This window comes from Sorex araneus, chromosome 1 (assembly GCF_027595985.1).
Source record: "Sorex araneus isolate mSorAra2 chromosome 1, mSorAra2.pri, whole genome shotgun sequence".
In the NCBI taxonomy this organism is placed as follows: domain Eukaryota; kingdom Metazoa; phylum Chordata; class Mammalia; order Eulipotyphla; family Soricidae; genus Sorex; species Sorex araneus.
The window spans coordinates 90,042,378-90,057,471 of record NC_073302.1 but is presented as its reverse complement, the minus strand read 5'-3'; the positions used below and the strand labels follow the sequence as shown (position 1 = coordinate 90,057,471).

The following is a 15,094-nucleotide window of genomic DNA, read 5'->3' as shown; positions in this document are numbered from 1 at the left end:
CTAGCATCCTTTATTTTATTTATTTATTTATTTGCTTTATGGGTCACACCCATCGATGCTCAGGGGTTACTTCTGGGTCTGTGATCAGGAATTACTCCTGGCAGTGCTTGGGGCAACATATGGGATGCCAGGTGTTGAACCTGGGTCAGCCATATGCAAGGTAAAATGCCCTACCTACTGTACTATCACTCCAGCCCCCCGACCCACCCTGGCATCCTTTACGTGGTCCCTCAGCACTTCCAGGAGAGATACCTGAGCACAGAGCAAGAGTAAGCCCCGAGTACCCCTGGGTATGACCTCAAAATGAAATAATTGTATTTGTTGATCAGCATGATAAAATGCTGGAAATTTTGAATCTGATAATACTAGTTTTGCATTTCTTCCTTCCTATCCCTCTCAGTTCTCCCCTTCCCCCATCTCTGGTGGAGGAAAGGTCCTTAGGAATAATTACAGAAACAAATGACAAAACATCTTAGCTACTTTGATGAAAAAGTAAAATTAGAGATTTTCACTCTTACCCGTATTTTAATTAAGTAGATAGGAACATTGAGATGGAGATTACAGAATTCAGGGTAAATCCTTCTGTTCCTGCAGAATGAGATAGAAGGATTATCCCTTTATAAGGATTCTTTCCTTTAATTGTACATTAGAATCACCTAAAATGCTTTTTAGAAAGGGAAAATGTTGGTGTTCTGATTTTAGTTAAGTTAGATTTTCTGAAATGGGTGTGGGGGCCATAATAAATAGTATCTTTTAAGGTGTCATATAATTTTATTACATAACAAGGGTTGAGATTTATTTTTACCTAAATAGAAACTTTATTGTTCTTGAAAAAAGTTTAGAAATATTTTCACCTATCAAAATGTAAGCTGTTTTTTGTTCATTGCCATAGATGTTGAGATTTTCTAGTTGCTAAGACTGATTGATAATAAAAAAGAATTTAAAATGTTGACCTAAATATAGAATATATCTCATTCTTTCTGCCTCTAACTTCCTGTGTGTGCTTGCTTGTGTGTATGCATGCACATGTGTATTATGTGTATTGTGTGGTATGTATCATAGCTTGTGTGTATGCTTGAACATGTGCATTGTGTGATGTGTATTTTAGTTTCTGTGCTTTGTGTACATGTATGTATTGTGTGAGATGTATCTTATAGGTGTAATAGCTTGATATTATTGTCAAATAGGTGGAAGAGCTTGAATATTAGTTAATAATTTATTTCAGTTTCTTTTCATGAAAGAAATTATCTAGAGATGGGTTTTAAAAAATGTTCTAGGAGAATAGATGACTATAAATAGCAGTCATAATTGTTCTTATCTGAGGAATATAGTGCAAGGATTATTTTACATTGAGGATGTAATTATTCATTTTAGACAAAAATTGATTGAAGAAAATAAAAGCTTAATGCATTTATAGTTCATTCTTAAGTAGCTCTCATAGACTTGTTATAAGTTGAATGTTGAACCCAATCCTTATCTGTAATATACCAATTTGAAAAATTACTTGCATGCTTTAGGGAGACATATTCTGATTTTGTAGAGAAGTTGTAATTCCACATTTGCAGTTGACACGGTGAAAATGTCGGAATTAATTCAGAACTTTTATCTCATGTTAAACAGGAACTCTTTTCATTCTATCAGTAAGGTCTTTGGATGACTGATTGACACTCAGAGCACAGCACATAAATGAATGTCGAGGCAATTTATATGAGCACAGGGTTTAATATAAAATGTGGCAATCAACATAACTGATTGGTATAATGTGCTGGTTGAATTTAAGGAATAAAAATATGTACGGGAAGAAAACAAGTTAAAAAGGATTCATAGAGGTGTTTTTTTTTTTTTTTAATTTGGCTAACTTCATTGTGTTAAAAATATTTAACTGGGCTCCTGGACTCCATCCAGATTCTGCCATACCTAAGGGTTGAGATGTGTGATAATCTCAGATAAACATCTTCTGTGGAAGTATCACAGATTGTCTAAGGAAAATGTCCTTGGAAGCCTTGTCACACGAGGAAGAAAATGGAAAAATTAAGCCATTCAGCCAAGAATAGGATTTTGTAGTTAGGAAAATGATGGTTGTGTGGCTTGAAGAAGTTGGTCAACCTTTTACTTTGGTACCTTTTACTAGGACCAAGAACAGTGAGTGGATTTATGTCAGTTGTTCTGAAGAACTTTCTACAACTGGATTTGTACTTTTTGGACTGTGTATGTGCGTGTGTGGCGAGGGGTGAGGCGGGTCATAGCTGGTATGCTCAGAGCTTACTCTCGACTTTGAACTCAAGGATCACTCCTGGCCTTTGCAGGTGGCTCTATGCAATGCCAGGTTTCTGTGTGCAATGCAAGTGTCTTACCGACTGTACTCAATCTCTGGATGAACTTTCTAACAACTCCACAGGAATTTTAGCACTCTCTGCTAGCTTGGTTGAAGAATTGATTCGCATATCCAGGGAAGAAAGATTAAAATTCTTACTGTTTGTCTTATCTAAGTCTTGAGATCCTATTACTTACCTTAAGGAAAATCTCATGGTCACGCAATAAGGCAGAATAGAAGTTTCTCATTTGGATTTAGAACATTTGTTTTTATTTGTCGCTTTCATTTTTTGGGGTGAGATTGTGTTTGTTTTTTCTTACCTAGAATTTGCAGCCAAGATGTTTTTGACTACCCGCTTTTAAAATTAACTCTAGGTACAGGGATTCTCCTACATGCTGCTGCAGAGCTGTGGAACAGGAAGGAGAGGCCTTCATACTGGTGAGGTCAGAGCAGTGAGGGCAGCAGCGTCAGGGGCGATGCTCGATTGTGCCTGTTGAATCATACTGGATTAATTTAAAATAAAAATGAAAGTGCTCTGACTACAGTAGATTTTGATTTTTGGAATCTGATGTCCTTACTTGGATGCTTTCTCACTTGGAAATATTAATTGATGTCTCCTGGTTTTGGATTTGGTTTCCTTGTTTGTAAAATCAGATTTATTCTGCGTTTGTTACAGCATTATTGATTTTTTGGGGGGAGGGGTGATTAGATATAAGAAAGCACCAATATGTGGTAGCTTTGTTAGTCCTACTTACACAGTGAATTTGGTTTTTACTTTTGGCCACACCCAATGGTGCTTAGGGCTGACACCTGGCTCTGTGCTTAGGAATAGCTCCCGCTGGGCTTGGGGGACCATATGGAATGCCGGGGATTCAACCTGGTCAGTCTTGTGCAAGGCAGATGCCCTGCCCACTGTGCTGTTGCTCTGGCCCTGTGCAGTGGCTATGAGTAGATGTTGTTTTGCTGGGCAAATGGCTAGATCTTGAACTTATTTTCAGGACTAAACAGTTTGATACCAACAAAGTGCTTAATACAGTGTGAGAGCAATTTTAAACGCTGTACTAGTAGAACTATGGGTAGACAATATTTAATACTTAGAGCCCTGAAAATTCATCATCATCATCCCATTGCTCGTCGATTTTCTCGAGTGGTCTCAGTAACATCTCCATTCATCCTAGCCCTGAGATTTTAGCAGCCTCTCTTTACTCGTCCTTCCCAATGGTGCTACATTGGAGGCTCTTTCAGGGTCAGAGGAATGGACCCATCATTTTCATGCCTGAAAATGAAAATGAATAAAAAGGTTCTGGTTTCATTTTTTCCATTTGAGTCTCATAGATACCTAGTACTTTCTTACTGCTGCTATTAAAAGTAAGCATAATTTAGTGACTTAAAACATTTTTATAGTGTGTGAACATTATTCTGGAAGGACATTATTCAACCTGTGGCATACCTGCATATTTTACAAAGTTACTTCTGGCATCATAGAGATAATGTTATATACTTCTGGTGATAATGTTCTTCGGTGTGCTAATTTAGAAATATGGTTGTGCTTTTGCTATACATTCAGGTACTGAAATTCTCTGAAGATCTCAAATGATGAGCCTAAAATTAAAAGAATTCAGGAAGGAATAAAAGTAGTTTTGAAATATTGCCTTGATACTAAAATCTAAGGAAGATTCCTCTCCCAAGAGTTCAGAACTTCTAATTTGGCCAAAAGTTGCTGAAACAAACATGAGAAAACATTCAGCTTTCCAACTCAAACAACAACAATGAAAGCAGAGGAAGTTTTGTGTAAGAGAAGAAAGAATATAAATTTAAACCTTACATATAAGGGTTTGCTATGTCATTCTCCCTTTAAAAAGTCCATATGGGGGCTGGAGAGATAAATAGGGATGAAGGCATTTGCCTTGCATATAGCTGGCCACTGTTGCATCCCCAGTACTTTTGGTCCCATGAGCACTACAAGGAATGATCTCTAGACACAGAGCCAGGAGTAAACCCTGAGCACTGCTGGGTATAGCTGAGGCCCTCAACCATAAAGTCAAAGGTCTATATGAATATCCATTCAAAACCAAGACACTTTATCTCTAGAAATGTAATCTGTATGTTCTAGGTAGACTGACCACAGTGCTATCTGGAAACCGTCTTTGAATGTCATCACAAGACCCCCATTGATCAAGCCCAGAGTCCTTTCTTTCTATGAAAGAACAAAGGACAGAGGGCTACAAGAAATTCTTCAAACTTCAATTTAGGAAGATATTTTTCAAGTCATTTTGTGGCATATCAGGACTCTGCAATAAATAGCACTTGGGATGTTTAGTGCCAGTTATTGCACTTACTTAACTTTGAATGCCTCATGGTGAAGATATGCCTTAAAGATAATTTCTCACCAACATGGAGAAACTAATTGAAGTTCCCTGAAGTCAGTGGTGGAGCCAGAAAAGATAACTAGGTTTCTTATTCCCATACGAGGTCAGGAATAAGTTTTTTCTAACTCTTCCAGGGACTTGTCAACACTTATTTTTGCATGGACACAAAGCAGATATAAATCTCCCTTGAACATATCTCCTTTGTTCACTCTCAGGAGCACTGTGTTCTGCATAATCAGAGTTTGCGCAGCAGTCCTTTGAGTCTGTCCTTAGAGACCTTATATCTTGCGTATCTTGTAGAACAGTTAAGATGTGTGCTCTGGAGTTACACCATGGCAGTCAACTTGAGTGTCACCCTTTTACTAGCTGTTTGGCCCTAGGCAAGCTCTCAGGCATTGTTTTCTGCACAGAAAATGGAAATTATAATACCTACTTCAAAATTTTTTTGTGGGCATGCTCTTTAGGTTTATGTCCCATAAATATTAGAAGTTAATAAAATTTCTATGTTTCCTTGCACCTGGTTAGGTATTCATTAAATTCAGCAGTCTTGAATTTAAAAATAATTTTTGAATTTAAATTTCTTTTTACAGATTTGCAAACCTTCGTGATTACATTTCAGTCATACAATGATTGAATAGCCATCTTTCCACCAGTGTCCATTCTCCACCACCAATGTTCCTGGGATCCCTCCCTCCACCCCCAACTCATCCTCCCCCGGCCCTCCACTCTCCCTCCCATCCCCCCTCGCCCTTGCTCTGGGGCAGGCACATTTCCTCTTACTCTCTTTCTGCTCTTGGGCATTATGGTTTGCAATACAGGTACTAAGTGGCCATCATGTTTGGTCCATAGTCTACTTTTAGGATGCATCTCCAATCCTGAGAGAGCCCTCCAAGCACCCTTTACTTGGTGTTCCCTTCTCTATCTGATCTGCCTTTTTCCCCAGCATGTGAGGCAGGCTTCCAAGCCATGGAGCAATCTTCCTGGCCCTTATCTCTACTATCCCTGGGTGTTAATCTCCCATAATGTTACTTTATTGAAATTTTTATAAGTTACAAGTGTAACTTCTGTTTTTTCATTCTTAAGGCCATTAACTATGATAGGACCAGGACAGAAGTGCTAAGAAATATAAAGGCAGGCAGGAGTCTGGGATGTAGCTAAGAAGCAGTTGCCTTGCATGAGTGCCTTGCCCTGGGTTCAATCCCTGGCTACACACACACACACACACACACACACACACACACACACACACACACACACACACAATAAAGTAAAAGAGTACTGTTGTCGTAGTCCCGTTGTTCATCGATTTGTTTGGTTGGGCACCAGTAACATCTCCATTGTGAGACTTGTTACTGTTTTTCACATATCAAATACGCTAGAGGTAGCTTGACAGGCTCTGCCGTGCGGGTGGGATACTCTTGGTAGATTGCCAGGCTCTCCGAGAGGGATGGAGGAATTGAACCCGGGTTGGTTGCATGCAAGACAAATGCCCTACCCGCTGTGCATAAAAGCTCCAAACCCTCTGTGCATAAAAGCAGCTTAAGTGATTGTGTGGTTATTAATTTTTGACATGTTTTTGACATCTTTTGACATGTGATAAATTTATTTATTCTTTAAAAAGCATCAAAAAGAAAGAGCATGTTACATGAAAATATACTCTATCACAGAAAGAGTTACAAAGACACGAACTCGAGGCCTTCTCTGAAGTGAGAGACATGTTCACTGGTGTGTTGAGCTCTTGAGTGACAAGAGTCATTTATTCATGTATCATTCAGGACATTTTTGGGGTATTCCTGTCATTGTTAATTAGAGCAACCCATTAACAAATGAAATAGAGACCTACCTGTATAAAACTAACTGCAGCTTTTGATCTCTTTCGAGATTTATTTATGGGTCTCTGAAGCAGGGCCAATAATAGAGCTTACAGGGTGGAGCTGGAATTGGTTCATGGGGGTGACTGCCAGTGCTTCCATAAGTATCGGGAATGAGGGAGAGGTAGCACACCCCAACTCCGAGAAAGACTGCAGATTTCAGTCGCAGAACCCACATATACAAATTTTCAGCAAATTATAGCTTGGTGAGGTTTGTCTTGAGACAGTGGAGTCAGGCCAAGGGTATGGCGGCGATTTTGGATTGTGAAAGCAAGTGGCTGCCAGGTTCTCTGCTTGGGCGGGCCCCAGGCCAACCCGACCCCTCTGATTTACCTCAGTCTGTTTATTCATGCACGGGGTCAGAGATTAACTGCAGCTTTTTTTTTTTTAAAAAAATTATTTTATTGAATCACCGTGAAAAAAGTTACAAAGCTTTCAGGTTTAAGTCTCAGTCATATAATGATCAACCCCTCATCCCTTCACCAGTGCACATGTTCCACCACCAAGAACCCCAATATACCCCCCTGCCACACCCATCCCCCACCAGAGTGGCTAATGATCTTCACTTTATTCTCTCTATACTTTGAATACTTTCAATATTTCAACAGAGAACTCATTATTATTATTTGGAATTTCCCCCCAACAATCAAACCTGCTGAAAAAGCATCATTTGGTAATTTGTTTTCCATTGCTGAGAATAAAGATTATATGAGCTTGCGTGGCCACAACAGCAGCCGTGTGGTTTTGGATTTCTGATATCTTAGCTCAGTTCACAGTCTAGATGCATTTCTATAAGAAGCCGCTGGGTGCCAAAATGGGTTAGTAGACCTCCCAGATCATAGCCTTTAAGGAGCAGAGGGGCCGTTTTCGTGCGCAGCTGCTCCGGATCTCATCTGGGTGGAGAGCGTGCCAGTAACCTAACTGCAGCTTTTGAAGTCTCTTGAGATTTATCTATCAGTCTTTGAAATACCGCCAATAAATGAGCTTCTATAGCTGAGCAAGAAGTGGTTTGTGGGTGTGTCTCCCACATAGCTAACTTTTGGCCATTTAATTTCTTGGTAAACTTGGTCCCAAGTTGTTGGGGTCTGGCCAAAGGCACAGGTGCAATTTTGGGGTATCAGGAAGCTGGAAGGCACCATCAGGCTGCTGATGCACTCGCCCCGCCAGTACAGCTTGACCTGCTGGTGGCACCATACCCCCCTTAGTACTCTGTCTGATTATCCTTTGGAGACTACTCTCTGGAATACAGAAGGTAAAGAAGGGAATTTATTTCCATATTCTCAGGGAAGCCTGAAGGGGCCATTGTGATCCACATTTTAATGAAGGGAAATAGAATGTCCAGTTACTACCTCTATAAAAATATGTCTGAATAAATTTAACCAGTTAGAAGTTTCGAATTTCTTTGGGAGTTGTCAAAGAGGTTTGTTTAATCAGTAAGAAATGTGGTCTTGGTCACTTGGTTCTTACTATCTCACCTGGGAAAGTGGGCCTGAGGTCAGATCTGTAGGTTCAGAGGAAGCCCATACTTAATTGAATTCTATTATCTTCTCATCCCCAAGTCATTCTGCAGCAGGGAGGGAAAAGAACCAGAAGTCCAAAAGGAGGAGTGTCAAGCTTTTGAAATGATTATCTCTCAGACATACTTTTCATAATCTCAAGTGCGGCCATTTTTTTGTATGACAAATGTAATTTATCCCATCGCATGCTAATAAATAGTAAACACTGACCTTGAGGGAAAAAGAAAGTCTTTGTTTTTTCCTGCTGTAAGTGCTATCACTGTTGGTTTCAAGTCATGGATGTGTTGGCCTCTGAGGGAAAAGTACTGTGTGGGCAATGCATTTGACTTTTGCAAGTCTACAACCAAGGGATCCCACAAGTTTACGTTCTTAGTACTGATGTAATTATCGCCACAGTCCTGCTCAGAGCATCAATAGCACTGCAGGTTGCTCTTGTCTTTTCCCAGCCCATTTCCAAGTCACACCCTGTTTGTCAGCAGACAGACTTTCTGTCACTGGAGATGAACTACCCTAGAATTTTGTACCCTAGAATATTGTACCCGAACAACCCTAGAAATTTGTAGATGGACTACCCTAGAATCAGTGAAATCATGCAGCATGTACTCATTTATGTCAGCAAAACGATGTGTTGAAATTTATCTGTGCTTTTGCATTTATCAGTGGTTTATTCCTTTTGATTACCAGGATGCCTCCCATTTCATGGATATATCACAATTTATCCATTCATATTGATGGACATTTGTGGTGCTTCCATTTGTAGCTCTCATGTCCTCATGTCCCGGACACTTTATTTCTAGGTATTTACCTAAAAGAAATAAACACTGGTCCCAAGCAAAAATGCATAGCTGTTTGTAGCAGCTTTCTGGCTTATCCTACCAACATGAGAACTCAGATGTTCCACGATCCCATTAGAACCACAAATTACTCTTGTTTTAAGTAATGACTATTCTGGTATATGGGTAGAACTATTTGAATTTTAATTTGTATTCTACTATCTTTGTATGTGTTTGTTGGACATTTGTACATCTATGAAATGTTCAGATTTTTGCCTCTTTTGGCAAACAAACCAAACATAACATTGTTGAATGGAGGTGTATAGTATCCAAACAGGGTTGGAGAGATTGCTCCAAGGGCTTAATACATGTTTGCGTGTGAAAGACCCAGCTCTGATCCTTGATGCCATGTGGTTTCATCATTCCTTGAGCACCCCTGTGTACCAAGCTGGGTATCGCCCTTGAGCGCCATCAAGTATGACCCCAGCACCCTCTCCCTCAAAAACGATTTAGTGAAGTCTAAGATTTAAAAACGCAGGAGGTAGAACAAAGAAGACAAGACACCTGTCCTTGACCTTGGGACTTCATAATTGGGATCGACTCTGCAGTTTGTCTGAAACCACCTTGTAGATTATGCTCAGAATTGTTTTGTCCCTGGAGACAGCAGTCTGGGGAAGATCAGCCCAGCTGGTAGGTTGCCTCTGAGGATTTGCAGCCTAGAGGTCCGGAGTCCTCAGTCCGGGGCAGGCTGGGGGGTGTTGTAAGCATCGGTGAGATTGTTCATGGTGAATAAACTCTGAAAGGCCACACAGCTTCTTACCAGGGCAAAGTGAATGGGAAATAAGAATTTTCTCTCCCAACTCACTGCTCAGGGTTCAGCACCTTGCTTGGGCCATAAGTGTTTCCTAACTCTCAGAATATTTTCTCCTGCTCCCAGAAAAGGAAAAGAAGGTAAAGAAAAGCTTCCAAGGATTGAGTTTTTCGTTTTGACCATGAACTTTTTTTCCTGAATTTTAAGTACTATGGACTCAGTTTTGCTTAAGTTTTAATTTTCTTATCAAATACAGTGGTCCTTGGGAAAACAAAGATAACTCCATCTTACCAATCATTTACATTTTAGCATAAAATAGTTTATAAATCAATCTTACTCCTAAGAATATGATTTGGTTGAGAAAAGGTAGAGCAGTGAAGTTCTGTGAGTTGCTGCCAGTAAGGAAAGAATGCACAAAAATCTGATAGAGCTAAGATTTATTTTTAAATTTATTTATTTTTAATTAGAGAATCACCGTGAGGGTACAGTTACAGATTTATACACTTTTGTGCTTATACTTCCCTCATACAAAGTTTGGAACCCATCCCTTCACCAGTGCCCATTCTCCACCACCCGTAAACCCAGCGTCCCTCCCACCCTCCCCAATCCCATCTCCCTCCCACCCCACCCTGCCACTGTGGCAGGGCATTCCCTTCTGTTCTCTCTCTCTAATTAGCTGTTGTGGTTTGCAATAAAGGTGTTGAGTGGCCGCTATGCTCAGTCTCTAGCCCTCATTCAGCCCGCAACTCCCTTCCCCCACATGGCCTTCGACTACAATGTAGTTGGTGATCGCTTCTCTGAGTTGACCTTTCCCCGGAACGTGAGGCCAGCCTCGAAGCCATGGAGTCAACCTCCTGGTACTTATTTCTACAGTTCTTGGGTGTTAGTCTCCCACTCTGTTATTCTATATACCATAGATGAGTGCAATCTTTCTATGTCTGTCTCTCTCTTTCTGACTCATTTCACTCAGCATGAAACTTTTCATGCCCATCCACTTGACTACAAAATTCTTGACCTCCTTTTTTCTAACAGCTGCATAGTATTCCATTGTATAGATGTACCAAAGTTTCCTCAACCAGTCATCCGTTCTGGGGCATTCGGGTTTTTTCCAGATTCTGGCTATTGTAAACAGTGCTGCGATGAACATACATGTGCAGATGTTGTTTCGATTGTACTTTTTTGCCTCTCTGGGATATATTCCCAGCAGTGGTATTGCTGGGTGATAGAGCTAAGATTTAAAGATGAAATTTATTGGATTAGTTTACATATAGAGTTGTATTGCTAGCCAGGGAAGGGTGTTTGTGACTACAGAAGAGGGCTAAGTGAGAAGGAATTATTTGTCTCCCTTTATTCGACATTAAGAAGGCTGAGCTTTGATCTGTCTGTTACTGATTTTATATTTTATGTCCTCATTTGGTTCCTGATTTATTTTTTAAGAGATCCCCACATTAGTTATATATTGTTTTTTGTTTCAGCCTAGTGCATAACAGATAAACAACATCATCTTTTGTTTTACATTATCCCAGAAGAGCTAGATGGAACGCCTGCTTATAGATAATGTCACTGCTCTGTTTTCATACACTGTCTTTCTTTTGAATAACTCCCAATATGTTATTACATTTTTCTTCTTAATGTTTATTAAAGGCCCTCAGCATGCTCAGTGCTTTTGAAAGAATATAAAAGACATAATTCTTGCCAATAAGGGACATGCATATTAATAGATGAGACATAAACATGTGCTAAAAAATACATAATATTCTGCGATGTGACAGATTATTTTGTTTGGATGTGGTGGAATGAACACCCCTCCTTAACTGTAGTCTTGCCAAAAAGAAAAAGAAAAGAGTAAAGAGATGTCTCAGCCTTGAGTCTTCAGAAGTACAACCATGATAGAGTTGTTATTTCAGTTAAGGCAAAATGAAACCATTTAGGCTCAAATTAGCCTAAATTTTATAGTTTGATGATAATCACATATAACTCCAGTGTGTATACAATTTTAATAATTCAGGGATTCTGATTTTCCTATTATTCCTTCTGCAGTTTTTTTTTTTCTGAGAACATGTTATGTATTGAACCATAAACTTGGAACTAGGGAGAAAACTGTGAGCAAAATAAGCTGTGAACCTGTCCTGCGGGAATATTAAAACATACAGTTTGGGAGAACATAGATGTTAAATCAGTCATGGTACTCATCAGCAGGCTTAGGATTCTCTGAGATGCTGTAACAAGGGAAGCTGATGAAGTTTGGGGAGTTGTGATGGCTTTCCAGGAGCAAGCACAGTGAAGAGGGTGAAGTAAGGAGTGTTGCAGGTATGAAGGATGCTGTGCTGACTTAGTCAGAGCACTGCAGGAAGGCCAGTGTGGCTAAGCTTAAGAGAAGTGAGCAAAGGTGAGATAGAGACTGGCGGTCATTACTGGTAGGGCCCTGGCTATTCCTTCTTACCACAGTGGCCAAGCACTGGGTAGTGGCCCTTCCTTGCTCTCAAACCGTGACACTGGATGTGGTTTCTATTGAAAAAAAGATGGTGGCTGGCCCTGTCGATCAGTAGTGTCCAGCCAGGGGGTAGGTAGAGCATGTGGAGAGCTCACTTGGCACAGTATAGATGTGGATATGATTCTTCTGATTTAGTTTTAAAAACCTGTTGTTAAATACTATTAACTGCTATTGTTAATTTTTTTCAAACTTCTTTTAATGGAGATAGTATTAGTTTATGAAATTGCTGGGGCACAATTTAAAAGTCTATCATTCCATAGTACAGTTTCCACCAGAGTACCAGTATGTTTCCACCACTTGCAGACCAGAGGCCCGGAGTCCTCAGCCTGGGGCAGGTTGGGGGTGTTGTAAGCATTGGTGAGACTGCTAGTGGTGAATACACTCTGAAAGTTTGCTGTACCTCGCTCCGTTGCTGTACCTCTCTCTGTTCCCTGTCCTCCAACCCTTTTGGTAACCTCAGTTCTGCAGTCCTGAGTTCCTGCTATATTTCTGTTGGTTTTTCCTTCTTACTCGTTTGTTTCTCTGCAGCCCACAGATGAGTGAGGGTGAGTTCACTGAGTGTTATTCTCCTTTTGACTTAACATTTCAAGGAACATTTAAGTGTAACAGACTGCATAATTTATGCATCTTTTTTGTCTTATGTGCTTGTTTTAATGAAATATAGGAGACTGTTTCCCAACATGACCGCCCCCATACCATCCATGTTGCAAAAGGCTAGATTTTATTTTTATGTTTATGCTTAAAGTAGTATTTCATTGAATAGATATACCACAGTTCCTTTGCATTGGACACCTTGTTTATTTCTAGATCTTGACTCTTCTGAATAGCAGTGTATTGACAGTAGGTGTCCACATATCTTTTTGAAGTCCTCTTACTGTGTTCTTTGAATAACAGCTGAGGGGCAGAATTGCTGCGTAGTATGATGTTACATTTCTTCGTACTCTGAGAGTTTTTCATGGACGGGTGTATATTCCCACCAACAATGAATGAGGGTTTCTGTTTCTCCACACCCCTACCTAGTCTTTTGGAATGAAATCTTAAAACTGCAATAATCTTAAAAAATTAATTATGCTGACATCCAATTTTCACTTCTCTTTGGCTTTTTGAGCATATCTGGCTGTGCTTGGGGCTCATTCCTGATTCTGTGCTCAGGGATCTCTTCTGGCAGTGCTCAGAAAGTTGTGTGTGGTGCTGGAGATTGAGTCCAGATTGGCTCCAAGCAAAGGAAGCTTCTTACCCACTGTGTCATCTCTCCAGCCTCCCAACACCCAACTCTCTAGAAAGGAAAAGATACTTCTGCTGAGTGTCAGAAACAGTGAAGAGGGTGAAGTTTCCATATGTGACCCACATTTTATAATTTGCTGAAGGACTATATTGTTTGGGACTTTGTTACTTTGTTTCCTAAATTGAACAAGGGCCTGTTTTCAAAGTTATCCCAAATAAACATGTTTGTCACTAAAGAAGGGACACCCCCCTTGTCCTGCCAAAAAAAACCCCTACCACGTTTAAGTAAACAATTAGGATAAAGTGGATTGAACTGCTTTTTACAGAAGTAGGCTGATAGGTAGAGTATGGGATCTTTATTTTGTTTTAGAAATTGCCATTCCACTTTTCAGTTTTGCAATAAATGAATAACTGCTGTATATTTATGCTGTCTACTGAAGTCAGGAAACAAACTGAGTAGTGTTTCCTTTGTGAATGATCAACTGCCGAGGACTTGTTGCAAATTAATGATATAAATAATCTAACAAGGTCCTTCATTGTACATTTCTTGAAGCAAACAGAGTGCAATGTGTTTTTAAATCCAGACAGCGATTTGATTTTTTTTCTCTATCCCACATTTGGATATAGATTGTATAAAATTACTTCAAATGCTGCATATAAATTAAACATTAAAAGGAAGCTAGGGAGAGGCTAAGCTGGCCCATTATAATCTTTCCTTCTGCTCACTGCCTCAAGGACACTCATTTCGTATCACATGTCCGTCTTTTGAAAACTGATCACCCGGGTTCAAGTAACATTTAAGCTTAACAGACAACTGCATAATTTAAGCATCTTTTTTTGTCTTGTGTGCTTGTTTTAATGACAAATCGGAGACTGTTTATGTACATTAACAATTCCTCCTGTCTCTCTTCCCTCCTGCCTTTGCAGATCGGGGCTCTGAAGGACTATTACCACTTCTACCATAGCAGGACGATTAAAAGGTCAGTTCTCTCGAGCAGAGGAACCCACAGTTTCATTTCAATGGAACCAAAGGTAAGAAGAACCAGTTGGGTGGGGCCCAAAAGGCAAAGCTTCTGCATTTTTCATTGGTAACAAAATCACACTTGCAGCTGAAGAGCAGCAGGAAGATTCTAGTTTCAAGAGTTGTCATGAGATCTTTGGTCTAGTGTCTTTCCTTCCTCTGGAGAAAAACCAGGAGGTGGCTCTCTTCTGGCCAGAGTGCCTGCGTCATCTACCCAGTTGCAGATAGTCCGAGAGGTTCATAGGTAGGGGCTCTTGGGGAGGGGGATGGGAGCGAGGTAGATTCAAGAAGTATTGAAGTGTTGGGGCCAGGGTGATAGTATAGCAGGTACTATCTTGCCTTGCACAAGGCCGACCTGGGTTCGATCCTTGGAATCCCGAATGGTCCCTTGAACACCACCAGGAGTAACCCCTGAGGGTTGCTGGGTGTGGCCCCCAAACAGAAACAAATAAGCAACAACAAAGTGTTTAAGTGTTACATGACTCTACTATCTGCCCGTCTGTATCCAGTTCTGAGATTCTCTCTGAGCCCCAGGAGAAGGGGCCCTCTTCCAGACCCTAAGGTCAGGCCTCAGATTACTGTGCATCCTGGGAAGTTTAGCTGGTGGGTAGTGCCAGGCAGCCCCAGGGCCTGGGACTAGAGTGTTTGGACTGGAGGGCCTGGCGCAAGTGGGAACAGAGGATGGCTTCTGTTTCTGTGT

At 40.4% G+C, this 15,094-nt stretch overlaps 1 protein-coding gene across 1 annotated transcript in view; it reads left to right on the top strand.

The window, feature by feature from the left end:
• Positions 1-15,094, top strand: part of PCSK5 (proprotein convertase subtilisin/kexin type 5) — a 320,193-nt gene that overhangs the window by 38,081 nt on the left and 267,018 nt on the right. The window contains exon 2 of the mRNA XM_055119708.1: positions 14,301-14,405. Coding sequence (XP_054975683.1) covers positions 14,301-14,405 — 105 coding nt within the window. The remainder of the gene's footprint in view (positions 1-14,300; positions 14,406-15,094) is intronic.